At 40.1% G+C, this 16,908-nt stretch overlaps 1 protein-coding gene across 1 annotated transcript in view; it reads left to right on the forward strand.

Annotated features, from left to right (window-relative positions):
• The window catches only part of MCTP2 (multiple C2 and transmembrane domain containing 2), a 121,054-nt gene extending 107,843 nt beyond the window's left edge, over window positions 1–13,211 (forward strand). Inside the window, exons 20-23 of the mRNA XM_050712992.1 lie at window positions 3,202–3,311; window positions 5,642–5,751; window positions 7,992–8,089; window positions 10,384–13,211. Coding sequence (XP_050568949.1) covers window positions 3,202–3,311; window positions 5,642–5,751; window positions 7,992–8,089; window positions 10,384–10,452 — 387 coding nt within the window. The 3' untranslated portion in view covers window positions 10,453–13,211. The remainder of the gene's footprint in view (window positions 1–3,201; window positions 3,312–5,641; window positions 5,752–7,991; window positions 8,090–10,383) is intronic.
• The last annotated feature ends 3,697 nt before the right edge of the window (window positions 13,212–16,908 follow it).

Raw genomic sequence — 16,908 nt, forward strand, 5'->3', positions numbered from 1 at the left:
CATTAACTGGACACAAAAGACTTAATTTCTGAATTTGCTGCGTTTTTGCTTTTTTTTTTTTCCCTTCTTTCCCTGACAAGCTTAATCTTTTGTAAGACCCCTTTTGTGTTTTTGTTCAGGCAATTAATGTAGAAATGAAGGTTTCTTAAATCAGGATATGCAAGGAAGATTTGAAGTAGCACACTGATTATATAATTAATTCTCAGTTGTAAGTTCATTTTGATGGAGTTAATTCTTTCCCAGAGGCTCCAGGCTAGTTTTGGTCCACCCACAGTGCTGTAATCAGCTAAGAAATAAAGAAGAAAAAGACCTTGAAGGAAAGGAAGTTTCATGACTGGCTGTAGAAAAAAATGCCAGAAACAGGCAGGATATTTTATTTTTAATTCAAGGAAAATATACTGAGCTGTGGTTTTGAACCATGGGTATCCAAATCCTGTTTTCAAGCAGAATAATATGTTGAGTCCAAAAGAGAAATCAGGAAAGAATGATTTCTCAGGAGGATGGAGAAAAATTGTCTGGGTTGAGGGGGACATTCCACAGATAGGAAAAGTGTTTTTAGTGGAAGATGAATTTACAATTATTTTTTACATCTTCCACAAATATGGTAATGCTCAAAAATAGACTTCTGCATGGCAGTTGCCCATTTGCTAATAAATGGAGCAATGACTGTCTTTTTGGTGGACTACGAACACTCTTGCTGCTTCTGACAGTGTTTTGTGAGGTCCTGACTTCAGAAGGCATATGCAGCTCTCAAAAACCTAAATAATTTGGAAAATCCCATTTATCATATTTCATTTCTCTGCTTCTCTGCTGCTTTACTGGTGACCTAATCATCCTGTGGGTGTGTTTAGACTGCAGGTTTCCAGAACAAAACAATAATAACAAAGAAAAGACATTGACTAATTTTGAAATCATTATGCACAGACGTGCTATACATAGAGCATGGGCAGTGCTAGCCCATTTTATTGTCCAATAACTGAGTTCAGTTGCAAGGCTGTCTAGTCCTAGACTGCCTTTTCCTTGGTTAGGCATATTTTGTATTAAAATACGGAAAAAACAAACAAAAAAAACTAGGAGTGATTTTAGTGTGCGTGCTAGGTAAAGATATGCCTACAATTGTTGTTGTATCCCATGAATTGGTGGCTCCTGTTTTATTTTTTTAGTCTGCTTGGTGGCTGCAGTAGAAGTTACGTTGTATTGATTAAAGTGCATTATTACTGTGTTTCCAAGCTCGGTCGAAGATGTGTAAATGAAGTCAGCGTGATGCAGATAGAGTTGTCAGATGATCTTCCTTGCAGCTCCGGGTAGCAAGAGTAGGCTTGCCCTGGAATATCACTGTCTGAAACGGTTCCTTTACCCCTCTGTCTGAATTTGGATAGAATGAAATTCCCACTGGCTGCTTCTCCATGAACTGCTCTAAACTTCTACTCGCAAGTTTGATGCATAAAAGCCAACTATGACTAAGCGACTGTTGCACCATTCTAGTGAAGGAATAGTTAAAAATAATCCTAATGTGTCATTTACATTTAAGCCTAACAAGGTTATAACTGGAGTTGTGTGAAAATGACTTTTTGGTGCTATTTTCACGTAAACTAACTATTTATTTATTTATTTTGTTCTGGGGTTATTTCACACCCGAAGGGTTTCATTTTTGTTGGTTGTTTTATTAATGTAAAAATACTCATTTTCACACCCAAATGTGTGATTATTTAAAAATCTTGCTTCTATTCATTGTGCACTCACTTACAACCTAAAGGCAAATATTCAAATGTCTGGAGCTTGATAACTCCATGGTGGTTTTGGCTGGCTTTTTAAGCTCAAAAATTACTGTGAAGAGAAATGTGCAGTAAGTAATTCAAACCTTTGCTTTTAAGGGTTACAGGGGCCATGCTGTCATGTCTGGCTCTTAGCATCCAAGGATGGTTCATATGTTATTTTAGCACACACAGATATAGTGCCGTGCCCTGTCTCAGATGCACGCAGACCCTCTCACAGCATGGTAATGTAAAAAAGTCTGTAGCAATGAGACTTCACCTCTGTGGCCTATTGCAGCTGTAACCTAGCCTCTGATCCTCTCTCCTGCACAGCAAAATATTGTGGGCTCTCAGCGCAGAGGCAGAATTTCAGCCAGTGTTGATCTGAATGTCTCTGGTCCTTCTTACTCTCACCCACCCCTTGCTCTGCCCTGGCCAGTGGGGACCATGGAGAAAATGGGTGCGACTTGCATTGTATAAGCATCTCCCCTCTCTGGACACTGTGGGGTTAAAACACAAATTTTCTTTTTTTTTTTTCTTCTAAGTTGAGCTGGTTTTGGAGAGCCTAAAAGTGATGTAAAATCAGTGTCCAGGGCTCTGCATTTTGTAATAAGTGAATGTTTTGCTGATTTCTTGCTAGAATATCTGCAACCACACCAATTTGCATGCCTGTATGTGTGTTAGATTGCTGGCAAAGAAATGCTGAATGCTGATAATTGTATACTGATTTCCAAGGCTGATTTAAGTCATTTTGATTTTTAATTCATTCTCTGCTTCCTTTTTATTTCTGCACATGTGTAGTAATGTCCTGTAATGTTGTTGCCTAAAATAAGCAGTAAGAAATGAAGTTGTGAGATGGCTGCTGTAAAAGGAAAATGTCATTTTTTCCTTTGATTCTTTTCTTTTTCCAGTAAAAGAATGTCTGTGTATACAGAATGTTAAAAATAAAAATAAAAATAAAAATGTTGCATTCAGTATCTTGCTGTTAATTTATATACAGAAAACAGCATAGCTGTTGGGAGTCTACAAAGCTCAGAAAAGTGATATTCAAAAGTTCTGCATAAGAATTATCCTTTTTCTTGAGGAGCACTAAGCACCCAGCACTCCCCCTAGAGGTCGGCTGGACACAGGGGTGCTCAGCACCTCTCCTGGTTTGACGTGCAACTGGGTTCTTCTTTGAAAGCCTGGTTTGAAATCTTGCATTTGATTTGTATTAGAAGATGAAGAAACCTCAGCCCCTGTACTGAGGAAAAGGAGGAAAATATAAGGAACTGTATGCCTCCATGTTCATTATATATAACAAACTCAGGGTATGTTTTCTCTCCTTCCTTCAGTGACACGATTGGGTTCATGGATACATCAGCGATATTGGGAATCTCTTACTTTCCTCACATCTGTGATCATGTTAGCAAATACTGAATATATATATATATATTTTTTTTTAAAGGAATCAGAGAAAAAAGGATTAATTGAAAGAATCCACATGGTCCAAAAGGTCATCATAGCTGTTCAAAGCATCCTAGAAGAAATCGCATCATTTGGAGAGAGGATTAAAAAGTAAGTGATGGATTTTTCTTGTTTAACTATGATTTGCATGAAGAAGAGCAAGGAAAGTTAAGGAGGGGTGAATTTCTTGATCCAAAAGCGACTAAGGTAGAGCAGGAGAGCCTGGCCAGTACTATTGTTGTTTCTTCTTCTCAGGGAGTCTTTTACTCCAAAAACATTTCCAAAACATAAAAAAGAGAAGAAACCATGTGCTGTGCTGGTGTAGCTCTCACCTTCACCCGTTTGCCCAGATGTTTGATCTTGTCTGTCTGTGATAAGGTACAGAGTCATGATAGGAGAATATTTCTTGAAGACGTGCACTCAAAAGTATCAGGCTTTTCTTTGTATTTCCCCCAAAGAAAGTAGGTAGGGATTGATGGTTGGCATTGCCTTTCCCACGCCATCCCTGCCCTGGTTACAGGGGTTACTAGTCACTTATTTCCTTTTCTAGTACATTGATGTTCTTTTCTACCATTTTGTCTACTCCCTACTTCCTGCTGATGCCATGAGGAAGCCCGAAGGCAGTTTTCTGGGTCTTGTCACCACAGGAGGCACATAGGGTATTCCTGACCCTGCAGGGGAAGGAGGGTGAAGAGCCGAAGAAAAAAAAAAAAAAAAAGAAAAAACCCTCTGCATGCAAACACACACAAACTTTTATAACCCAATCTTTATTGGCACTTAATTGACCCACATTGTTTTCTGTTTTGAACACAAAGTGATGGTTTGTGATTGAACGACACTTTAATGAGGAGCTGGGTTCAGACTAAAAATACAGCAAACCCATGTGCTGTGGTTCCACTCCGTGCACCCCAGCTGGGGTGGAAGTGGCCCAGAGATGTATTCCAGACTATGAACAGGGCACTGCTCTGCCCAGCTGCATGGCAGGAAGACTCAGAGTGTTTAAGCACTATTAATTCTTGTATTCATTTTGGTAACAATGGTCTTAGAGAACACATTGGGTATTAATGTGGAGGCCCGATGTAATTTCAGAAGAATTCCATTGTAACTCAACAGTAATGTACCATTAAAAAATTGCCACCAAAGTTTTCTGTAAGTGACAGACTGAATTGTGCTACAGTTTCTGTCTGTCACTCTAGTTATGCAATCACAGGGAGTTTTAATAGTTTAACTGAATTGAGCTGTTTTGCTATTTTTTTTTTTTTACTTAAGCTACGTTGGTTGATAATGATGGATTCTCTCCCACCTATCTTTACTTAATATTTAATACATCTATTGAAGCTTAAAAGTAATTTTTTCCCGTCCTATTAATTTTATCTGTCAAGGAAAGTTCATATTATTTTATAGCCTGACGAGTGGTCCACATTCATTCTCTCTTCTTCCTACTCCCCGTCATCATGATGTGAAGTTAGCAGGCAGATTGCGTGAAACAGATGCCCAGATCTGTAAATCCACCTACAAACTAATTGGCATTCATGTAGTCCAGGTATCTCAATGTTTGGTGGTACCATGGAGATGCATATTGCGAGGGAACAGGTTGACAAAGTAACTTCTAAGAGGCATTAGCAATGGCTGCTCACCCAGAGTATGTTGTGGGCTATATATGAATGGTCTGGGTGAAAAAGAAATCTTGTTTTGTGCTACAGAAGTCTGAATGACCGTGGTGGCTGACCCTCTGGAAAGTGCTCCCGTTGGGAGAAATGGTGGTGTGCAAAGGCTTGGACTGATGCTAACATACTACCACCAACCTAAGACAGCCTCCTTTGTACAGTGTAGTAAAGAAGTGATGAAAATGTGAGGATATTGAAGCAATTACATAACTATTAAGAGATATTTATATAGAACATTATTCCCCAATAGAGGAATGTCTCTGCTCTTTTAAGGTTTACTGTCAGTCATAATTAATCCATTCAACTTATTAGTGGGGTTGATTCTGACTATCTGCCACAGTCAAGTCGTGCATCGACACACATCTCATGTCATCTCCACTGTGCCCAGCAGAGCCAGCTCAGATGGCTCGCACCTGCGGCATGGCCTCATCTCCAAATCAGATAATCTGCTCATGAATAATGGAGAGCTGACCGGTGAGCAGAGATGTGTAACAAGTGCAACATGTATGAGAAGAAATGAAAACAACTCGCTACATGGCTAACAACTTCACTGAGCCCTCCAGAGACTATCCTCTCTCCTTATCATGATACCTGCCTCTCAGATATCGCTATTACAGCATCCAGATGCAGGACTTGGCTTATCCGCCTTCCAAAGGATCTGCAATTTACAGTGTATTTGAATACACTGAGCACTACAATGCAGTCATTAAATTATTGTTGGGTAACAGAGTACAGAGCTGAAACACTGAGAAAGATTATTGTTATTCTTTACAGCACATTCAACTGGACGGTGCCTTTCCTCTCTGTTCTGGCCTGCCTGGTCCTTGCAGCAGCAACGGTTATTTTGTACTTTATACCACTGAGGTACATTATTTTAATCTGGGGTAAGTACTCCACTGTCTCTCATGCATGCGATAAATACAGTATATATCTACAGAATGAAATCAAGCAAGCTTTAAGCTTTTCTTAGGGTTCTTTATAAGTTTCCAGCAGCACCACAAGAGGCACATTAGTGTAGATAAGCTATTTCCAGTATAACTATTATTATTATGCAGGGAAGTAATTAGCTTCCTGGTGCTGGAACCCACAGACAGGAAACGGTAGGGAGTGGGCAAGGTGTATTTAAAGAGCTTCACCATGGAGGCTTGACCATGGAGCCTTTTGGTTCTTAATTCCTCTTCAGTCAGGAGGAGCAGTGTTCCCATGGTCCAGCAGGAGGCACTGAACATCAATCTGGAGCAGGGGACAGAAAGGAATTGTATAAAAATGCATCACTTTCTGGGGATGAAGTAAAAGAGGAGTTTTTAAATATGAAAAATTGCCTAGCAGTGTTCTGAAGAAGGGTAAGGTGGTCTTTCACAAAATAAGATGGTATTTCAGCTGCTGAAATCCTTCCTTATCTCCAAATGGCCTTCTGTCTTATTTATGGTGATATGTTTTATCTCAGGCTTGAGGTCAAACAGCAGAAATGGTGCAAGTAATCCTGACTGAACCAAGGAGCTCTGCCCTGGCACAGTGCTGGGCTGTAGGGAGCTCCCATCACCTTCCTGGACTCAGCCATGTGCTGCTGTCTTGGCTCTCCTGGATGCAGAAAAAGGGAATGAGAAGGTGCCAGTGTGAAAAGCCACTGGAGGGGGGGAGAGCAGGGGATTAAATAAAGGATTAAATCGAACAAAAAGAGCAAAAGGAAAGGAGAGAAATTGCTGGGAGTAAAAAAGTTCAGTAACAAAATATTATTGTTCTGGTATGGAGGACATGGTGAGTACATGAGAACTCTACATCCATTCAACATCATCTAGACTGACAGGGCCTTCAAACATGATATGTGTTAAACAACTACCTTGTGGCAAGGCCTCAAAAGACCTTATGGTATTTTCTGTTTTTTAAAAATCAGGTACACAGAAAATTGTGTTGGCATTTTGCTACAAGCATATGGCTTTTAAGCTGAATCTCAGATGTGAAGCAGGTACATTTCAGAGAGAGGAGAAGGCTGGAGCAGCCATCACATTTGAAACTACTTTCAAGGAAACTAGTGTGGGATTTTGGACAGGGGTGTGGTAGGATTGAGTGCTCTATTGTGATTCTCAGAGGCAACAGATGTATGATTTTTTTTTTGTATGTTCTTTCTTTAAAGTGGGCTAGCTGTTTTCTTCTGCTTCATGATCCTTTGTTCTTCTACTGCACTGTTAGGTAGCCATATTACTAACTGCAATCTCTCAGTGGGGAAGCGGTGGCAGCAGGGTGTTAAAAGTGTGCATTGGTGCAGGGGGAGTGCTGGGAAAGGTGCTCAGGTTTCTCATTTTTTCATCCTGGTCCATACAATGGAGGTGATGCTGGCTGGAGGCAGCTTAACCCTCCCTTTCCTCATAGAGAGGAGAGGGAAAACCTCATGAGCTCCACAATAAAATGAACATTACACTCCTGTGGATCCTCTTTACAGACTGGGGACCTCCTCTGACAGCTGAAGTAGATCCAAGCCCATGGAGAACACTGGGAATGCTGTTGCTGCAGTTAATAAGCTGAATTATTCACCTTAAGATTAAAACAAAATAAATCTTGTGATAAGTTTTCACAGTTTGCCACAGCATCAGAATATGGTCAGCTTGTCATATTTGGCACTAAAAAGAGAGGATAGGCTCTGAGACATGGTGGCAAAGGAAAATTTTATTTTCAGAAGTAGAAGGAAAGAAAAATTTTATCCTGTCCAATTCTTTTCAGAGCCTTCCAGCTCCCTGGGCATCAGCAGTGGGGAATGTCTTTGCTCATGTAGGATAGCAGATTTAACAGTAGTCTCAGTTGCAAATTGGTGTACTCTCCCCACGTTATCCTCTGGAATAAATGTATGCTGCAATCTTTTTTTTTTTTTTCCTCCAATATTGACAATGGATCACCCCCAAAATAGAGAAATGTCTTTTTAAATAATGCCCCTTACTTCCTCCAGGAGGCATTTGTGAATGATTCCACATGACAGGCAACATGTGCATGGCTTGAAGTCTGAGGCACTGTTTTCACACTAATTTTTACTTGTGAATTTTTCTTTCCTTTTTCACCTTGCCTGAACAGTTTAGAAGGGAAGGAATAGAAAGGAGTTGCATTATTTTGTTTGCTTTTTTTCTTTTTCTAGGCATAAATAAATTTACTAAGAAGCTTAGAAATCCCTATGCCATCGATAATAATGAGCTACTAGATTTCCTCTCCAGGGTACCATCTGATGTTCAAAAGGTACGTAATGAATGGCCAGCACCAACAGAGGCAGCAAGCGGCACTGAGAGCGGCTGAGTGCTCTGCTTGGGGAATACAATGGCATTGCACTTTTGAATAAGTGAGATAAGGAATTGGGAAAATCCACAAAGGGTGGGGGGCGAGGGGGATGTTAAAAGAGAGGGGAGCCAAAATCCTTTGTCAGAAACATGATTGCAGAAAAATTATCCTGAAAAGACCTACTTAAAAATGATCTGGAAAATCACCCAGCATGGTTACTGAACTATGGTTTCCGTCACCTTTCTGCTCCGTTATTTGTACGGAGGGAAGAGAAAAATAGTCTCTTTGATAGAGATAACCATACAAAAGGCTTTGCTGAATTCTCCCTTTTCTCAAAATGGAGTGTGGGGAGCATTATTTCCATGACTTTGTGCTTGCTATGCTTTTTCACATCAGCCATCCCTCAAAATTCTTCCTCCCCACCCACCTTGAACTCCAGGCTGTCCTTGGACAGTGCTCAGCTCATCTTTTTCATTAGAGAAAGCTTTGAGATGTGTATAAAATACTCTGCGGTTGATGAGATCAATCTTCTACCATTACGGAATTATAACTTTTAATCTAGCCAGAATCTGTCCTCCCTCATTTTCAGTCAAGTCTCGTCTCTCTTCATATTTCTTTGAAACAACAACACTGTCTTCAGTAATCTCGCCTATCTTCCTGGAAATTATTTGAACAATAAGTCCTTTAGAATGTCAAGATCTGTTTATTTCTCTTGGAGGAAGGAAAATAGTCTTGCTGGGTAATGAGGCACACGATATAAAGGATTCTTTCTTTTGTTTTAATCAACTGGAATCTGTGTCCTCAGGCCATGATCCTGATGCCCTGGATCCCACTGACATTGTACCTTCCTCTGTGAATCGTGGTACTTTCACAGTGAGGTGCTGCTTACTGTGAATAAGGGGATCACAATCTCGCCTGTAGTGATTTTACTCTGCTGGAGACTGAAAAATAATTGCCTCCATGCAGTGTCGAGGCATCTGGTAGAAACAGGGTTGGAAAGGCTTGTGGTGACATTTATCTCAAGAGGCCACCAGATTGGTTGATGGCAGCACTAATAACTTGAGAGAAATCTCTCCGTAGACTGGTGGGAGGAAAAAAGCTAAACAGGAATAATCACAGAGACATTAAGCTTGAGTGTATTTTTATTTTTTTTGTCATTGCTCTTGTAGAGTGCGCTGGATTTGCAGTGATGGTTTGCATATGCCCTTTTAATGTTTACGCTTAAAGATAAGCTGCTTTTCTATTTATGCTTTATTTAACATTTACATTTATAACATTTCCTTGAGTGGTTTCTATCATTTTCGAAACCTTTGAGCTCTCTGAAGAAAATGATAACCACTTGCTATGAGGGAGGACTGATAAAAGTTCCTACGATGGGACAGACCTTCTCAGAGGAGTTTTCCACTACTGCTAAAAATAGTGAGCCTGTGTGACAGCCACGCACTCCTCCAGCGAAAAGTCATCCATGGCAGCTCCAAATCCCTTCTGTCTGCTTCCTCTTGCATGCTGTTGATGCATCATCATTTCACCGCGGTACTGCAATGAGTTGGAAAATACCTCTGTATGTTAGCCATTTACAACCTGCATGTGCTGGACAAAAGGCAGAGGAGGAGTGGAAAAGATGGCACATTCAGCAAAAGGTTCCCATGGTTTCAATGGGAATACTTTGCTGTAGCACAACAGACAATTTGCTGTTGGGATTACCTGATCCTCATCAGTTTGTCACACATGTTTTAACTATTACATTGTAAATGACATTGTTTTGAAAGGTGGAGGAAGCTTTGTCCAGGTTCCATTTGAGAAAATATTTTCCTTTTTTTAAATGATTAAATATTCCAGCATCCCAAAGCCTGTGTACATTTTGATGATTATCATTTTATTGCATATTGGGATCCACTTGAGTTGTAGCTCCTGAGAGAAGTTTATTAAACTTCTAGGTTAATTTCAGAAGAAGAAGAAAAACAACTCCCAAACCAAAACAAACCCAAAGATCGATCCTATGTTGCTGAAATCAGGTAGAACCCCATGTATCTCATTAGAAAAATCTGCTTTTAATATTTTCGTTTCAAGAAATGATGCATGACTTCTCAAATCCTTCCTGCAATTAATCCCCCATGTTCCTGTGTTTAGAAAATGATTCATTACTTTTGAACCTTCCTTAGTTTCCCTTGGTTTGTCCTTGGGGAGCCATTAACACACACTGTAGTGAGCTAAAGTTACCTAACTGCAAACGTCATGTCTATTTGTTTTTACAGGTGCAGCATGCTGAATTGAAACCATACAGCAGCTCCAGTCCCATTAGGAAGAAACGGAGTGCGCTATAGGATGCAGTGAGATTTTGGAATGCAGCATCTCCCTCCGTACTTCCCACATGTGCTCACACGCTTCCCCCCTTCTCCTCTTCTTGGTTCGGAACAACACTGTAATCACTGCACAGACTTTTTTTCATGGAAGACGTGGCTTTTGATGAACACCTATCTTGAGTTGTCTTTATGGGCTGCCTTTTAGGCACTGAGATGTAGCCCCAAAAGTGCAGGATGGGAACATATGAATTAGTTCATAGGGTGGAGAAGAGTGTGGGAGGGAATATTGCCACTGCGTTCCCTCTTTTTTTTTTTTTTTTTGTCTTTGATGGCAGAGGCAAGGCTGGATGTGGTAGCACTCCCTGTTTTATGTAGGAAGAAATAATTCTGTTTAGTGTAGCAGATCAGCTGAGCTGATGTGAGGAGATGCTCTGAACCAGTTTTTAACATATCCAACAGATTTACATTAAGATATGAAAGCTATTCTTTTCTGAGTTAATTCACTGTGCCTAGAAAGGTTTAAGCTCTGAATTAACAAGTCTTTGATATCCATCTTCTGTTCAAGCAGTGTACATTTTAAAAAGTTTTTTATCATAATTAGCAGAAAGAGTGAGGAGCTCCAGTAGTATCTCAGTATTTCATCCAGCACTTGTGGGTTTTTCCTTTTTGTTTTTCCTTTTTTTTTTTTTTTTTTTTCCTCCAAGAAGAAAAGTCAACCCTAAGCTTAACTCTTTGGACACTGGATTCATCGGAGATCCATTGCTGGCAATGGATGCATGAGAACCTTCTGCCGTGAAAGGATTAAAAGACCTCAGAAAAGCCTAACTCACTGACCTGAAAAGACTCTGTTGACTTGCCTTTTATAATTCCATCTTAACGGATATTTTCAGCATAGCTCTTGTTTTTCTGTCTAAATCCAGAGGGGTCAACACTACAGCTACAAGAGAAAAACACTTTTATAGCCTTAAAGAAACAAGTTCTTGTGCAGAAAAAGTGCATGGTGCCCGAAGATGTGGTTGTGCAATAGTGGGCAGGCTTTGTTCCACCACTAATTCTCGTTGGAGTCCTTCCTGGTAATCCACAAGAAAAGGATCAGAAAGTGAAACTCTACGGGGAATGAACAATTGAAGAGACAGGAAAAAGGACAGAGTCTTCTCTTCTGAGGAGAATGTGATTTCTTGCTTACTGATCTTTTAGCTGTTACGTTTTTGCTTTATAGAAATGATATAATCAGCATTATTCAAATCGTTTGACTGAGGACACTGTTGCAGAATGATGTGTAAACCTGCTCAGTTTTATTGATAATGTAGCCCTTGTTCTTTCAGGTGCTGTAGGACATGGTGGGATTGACTTGCCTCCATGAGTCATTGGTAGCACGACAGCTGGAGCTTGGTTCTTACTATTCGCAGGCAGGAGTTTCCACCAGCATCCTCTGGCGTGGTTCATAGTACAAAGAAATAGGGAATCCTGGGAGACAGGTTACTTTTTAACAAAATAAGACTTTGGAAGTCTTTACCTAATTAAAGGTAAAACACGTAAAGCCTTGTTTATGGATTGGTGATCCAAATGGAGTCACACTGTTCAGTAATGGAATCTTGTGGGCCTGTTGCATGAATCTGGGGGAGAAGAACTAACACCGGAGTATCTTCCACTGGATTATTAACCAGATTCAGTGAGTTTTCAAAAAGTTTATTTTTCAAAGTAACAAGTTCCCCTGTGTCTTTGAATTAGGAGAGGCATATTTTCATAGACTTGATTTAGAATAGAATAGTTCAGTTGGAAGGGGCCTACAAAGATAGTCAAGTCTAACTGCCTGACCACTTCAGGGCCTACCAAAAATTAAAACATGTTACTGAGGGCATTATCCAAATGCTTCTTGAGCACTGACAGGCATGGGACATCAAACACCTCTCTAGGAAGCCTGTTCCAGCATTTGACTAACCTCATGGTAAAGAAAATTTTCCTAATATCCAGTCTGAACCTTCCCCGGTGCAGATTTGTGCCATTCCCGCTCGTCCTATCTTTGGCTACCAAGGAGAACAGATCAGTGCCTCCCTTTGATAAAGAACGTGTTTTGCTCATGTAAAGCTGTGTGCAGCTGCATGTGAAAAGATAGGGAAAAGATTATCCCAGTTTAAAATGCTACAAAAACACCTCTTTGTGTGTGCGTGTGCTTGTGTACCCATGCATGTACATAGTTGTATATAAAGAAGAGTACATGTATAATGTATTTATAGGTGAGTGTGTGGGGAAAAATGGGTGAATACACAGATTTTAAAACCTTGAAAATGTTTATGAAAAATACCAAAGATTCAAAAGCTTATCTTGTGTCTGTTCTTCTTCATTTTATTTCTTTCCCGGCATGTCTCTCTGGCTGAGCCAGATCTCTGCATGATTTGATTTACTTCAAGTTAATGAAGTCAGTTGGAAAGAGCCTTGTAGAAATTATAAAATCTCCAGTAAATCTCCTTCTTGTACATACAATAGATGTCCATGGACCCCTTTGGTTAAACCAGTTTCTCAGTCTTCTGTATAAACAATGCCTCATTGTCTCGCTTTAGACTATCATTCAGTTTATCATCCTGTAGTCTTTGTTATTTTGTAAGTACCAAAGTCAGACATATTTAAGCAGGCATGTGAGATCTGATCATTGATCTGAGTGAAAACATTCAACTGCGGAAACATTGTTTATTTATTCAGAAGTTAAGACTGATATTTTAATAGTGTTATATTTTTTTCTATGGATTTTTCCACATTGAACTGATTTCTGTTCAGCAGACAGGGTGAAGTCTTTTTTTTTTTTTTTTAACGTAGATATGTGTGTTTCAGAATAATTTGTATGAGATTGTTATGCTGGAGACACACCAAATGAAGGGTTTTGGATGGTCCAGTACTTACATATGTTGTAATGAGCTCTTTGTTTTGATAAATGCTGTCTGAAATGCAATAAACATTTGAGGTTAAGCTGATGCTTTTAATTTATCTGGATTAGGATATATGTTTCCCATTCCTTACAAAATGCTTACTGTGCTATAATAAGTATTTGACTAGGTAAGCAAGTACATCACTTGACAGTGCAGTGTTAGAGCTAACGCTGGAGGTTACTTGAAATGGAGGCTGTGCTGCTGTAGGAGATGAGGTAAAGGGGTAGTCCACCTGCTTTAAACTCTTTGGCAGGATTTCCTAGCCCCTGCCTAAGGGAAAGGAGAGTTATGTGGAGTTGCTGCACACTCCAGTAATCAATCTCTTTATTCAGACTTTTCGTTTGATTCTTGAAGCAAGAATATCCACTGATACATGTCTGCATGTCCATTTGCCTGTGGGAATTGCTATTTTTTACATTCTTAATCTATTCATTGTATAGCGTGGAAGTTAACAACATTTTTTTTTTTTTAATTTGAGGTAGTCATTTCAGTAAAACAAAATGTACATTTGCATTCTAATGTCTCTAAGACCAGAAGGCATTTAGAAAATTTGTGGGTCTCTTGGCTGACTGTAGATTATGGAATCACAGAAATTCATTGACAGAATATGGCTAAATGTGTCTACTACCTGTATAGTGTGTAAATAACTGGATTTGACATATATGTGAAGATGCAATATGTACTCATGTTTGCCCAAACATAAGCTGCTGCTGAAGGCTGGTTTCTTGACTAATCATGAATAGGAGTGAGGACCCAGCTCCCTTATGGATCACTACCAGGAAAACCCAGTCACTGAAACGCACATCATGGAAAGCAAGCAACAACTGAATAAAGCAAAGTAGGTGGAAATGTCACCAGCACCTTTTCTGCTTCCAAAGCTCTAGTTTTAAACTCCAGCCCTCGTAGTTGCTCTCTCTGCTCCCCACTCCATCCTTTCCCAAATTACCTTCAAAGCGATGGAGAGCTCAAGCTCTGCCCTGCTGCTCTGGGGCTCCCACCTGTGAGCACTGCCCCGCAGAACAACCACCTACTTCTGTTTAGATGGGAAAAGTGTTTGTCCCCTAGACATTAGACTGCTCCTAACTGACTGCCTTGGTAAGAGTACTAACAGCTCCCAGAACTGGGTTGTCCCCCTAGAAAATAGAGAATTGCCATTTAATTTCTTGTACTCTACACCTGATCCTGCAGGCATTGCCACAAGTAGAACTGGAGTTATTTTCCCATCAGACCAGTAGGTTCACAACAGGAAGGAATTTGGCTGTTCTGACATGTTAAGAAAAAAGTGACAAAATACACACTAATCAAACCTTAACCTTTAGATTCTCCGTCCTTTAAACTAAGCTTATAGGCTGTTTGGGAAATGTTAGCTTTGACTTTAGAGACTATGGTATGTGTTAGAAGTGAATACTCTTCTGACTTAATACTGTACTTGTGTTTTATCTGTAAAGCTACATGTGTCAGTGCCCTGGTGCATATACCCCTTCAAATCACATGGACATGATAATATCTTCTGTTTAGCATCCTTAAAGTTAGCACCTCAGAAGGAAAGCTGAGATACTGCAAATGATTGTTAATGTGCTGTACTGCAGACGGAGTGTTTTAATCATTCTCAAATTGGTGTAAGTTAAGCCAGGTGAAATTCCAGCATTTCTGGACAAAATGTCTGCCAGGCAATTATCAGTGGGGAAGACCCTCAGCAGCAACATCAATTACATAGTCCGAAAGTATATGCAAATATAAGATGTTTTGCTTAGTGTGAATATTCACAAGCATTTAGAAGTAATAATGGAGTGAAAAAAACCTAGCCTCTCAAGTTTATACAATTTTTAATTTACTTTTCTCTATATTTCTTTGACTTAAAGCAGCACAGCATTTTAGAAGAATTTAGAAGGTTATTTTGTTTGAATAAATAATGTGCTCTTCTGACATGAATCATGAAATTGAGCATGGGGAAGCAGGAGGTGGTGTTCAGGTCTCAGTGTCTGCAACAGCAGCAGCACCTGGGTGGGCATGAGTTCAAGTTCTCAGCGTGGCTCTAACCTGAGGGCTGGTGATTCTTGTTAAATTTTACGTGGAGGAACGTTGCCAATCAGTTCCTGCCTGTTGGATTGAACACCTGCAATTTCCCTCTTGGCTGAACAAGGCGATATGCCTCTTATAGAGGAAAAAAGTAAAAGCTGGAAGATATGCTGGTTTAAACTTCATTTGAGCGGATTTCCTAGCGCAACCAGCCCTCTAAACTCTTGAGGACATCTTTGTAGAAGGAGCTAGGACAGGCTCCTAGATTAAGTACATGCATTTGATTCTGGGTCTTCCAGGGTGGAACGTGTTCAGATTAGGTGGTGAACAAGTTGTCCCTCACACCAGTGATCACTGACTGCTGGAATGACTCTATGAAGCTTTCTGCTCAGCTGGCAGGTTTCAAGAGTGGCCTTCAGTCCATGAAGGAAGGATAAACACTGGGCTTCAATGAAATACTGGGTAGATGGATGGGAATGAATGGGTAATGTGTGCACTGGCGACGTCTTAGGGATTTCTCATCTGCACCAGCTTGTTGTGATCAGATTTCTAGCAGATGAATGAAGAAATGTTCTGCTCTTCATCTCTGCATTTGTGTTAAGTTGCTTCTATCATGGAGAAGAATTTTAAATAATGTTTTACTGTCATGTATGAACTGGAGATGATAAAACCTAAAGATTTGGGACTTATACTTCAAAATGCACTGTTGGCCTAGATTCCCCTTCAGTACAAAAGGGTTATGAAGATAAAATAGTGCTGGATTGAAACGCCTTCAGTGCAAAGTCTGCTCCCCAGTATTGCTACAGTGACTTCAAAGTTAACTGGCAAGTACTACAGTTGCATTCTCAGCCGGGGCAAGTGAATAAAAAGGGTTTTGTCTTAGTGATGCTACCCCTTTATTTCTGCTGTGGATACTTCTTTAAGGAGATCACCTGAAAGGAAGCAAAGCAAAATGCATTAGTTTTATTTTTTGAGCAAACCCTTCTTGCTGCCTCTATTCTAGCATTTGTATGTGGAAGATGGGATCTGACCTTTGTTCCCTGTCTTGTAGGGCAACTGCTTCTGAGGCCTAAGTCTGTGCACAGCAAAACCATGTAATGCTGACTTGCTCAGTACAGCCACCTCCCAAAGTAGAGTAAAATATCTTGTCTTCATTTCCAGGTGGAGTTGAGCAGTGGAAGGAACATATGTTCCTACAGAGGAGGAAAAAAGAAAAAAAAAAGGACTTAGTTTCATGGACTTGTGTGCTAAATTTTGGTTTAATCATGGCTGGCTGATTTCTCCCTCCACCTTCTGTCTGCCTGTGGTGGGCTCTGCAGAGCACAGCAGCCACTACCTTAGAAGAAGAGGAGGGGAAAAAAAAGTCTCCCTCCATCTCTGGCAATAGACGACTTTACTGAAAGTCAATGCCATTCCCTTGCATTTATCACTGCCACTCTTGCTCTGCATATTTTTGGTATTCGCCATGCATTGTTAGCGGTGATTGTCATGTAATTAAATCACTGCTCATCACAAGAGCCTATTTTTATGCTGA

Source organism: Cygnus atratus, chromosome 11 (genome assembly GCF_013377495.2).
Source record: "Cygnus atratus isolate AKBS03 ecotype Queensland, Australia chromosome 11, CAtr_DNAZoo_HiC_assembly, whole genome shotgun sequence".
Classification (NCBI taxonomy): Eukaryota; Metazoa; Chordata; class Aves; order Anseriformes; family Anatidae; genus Cygnus; species Cygnus atratus.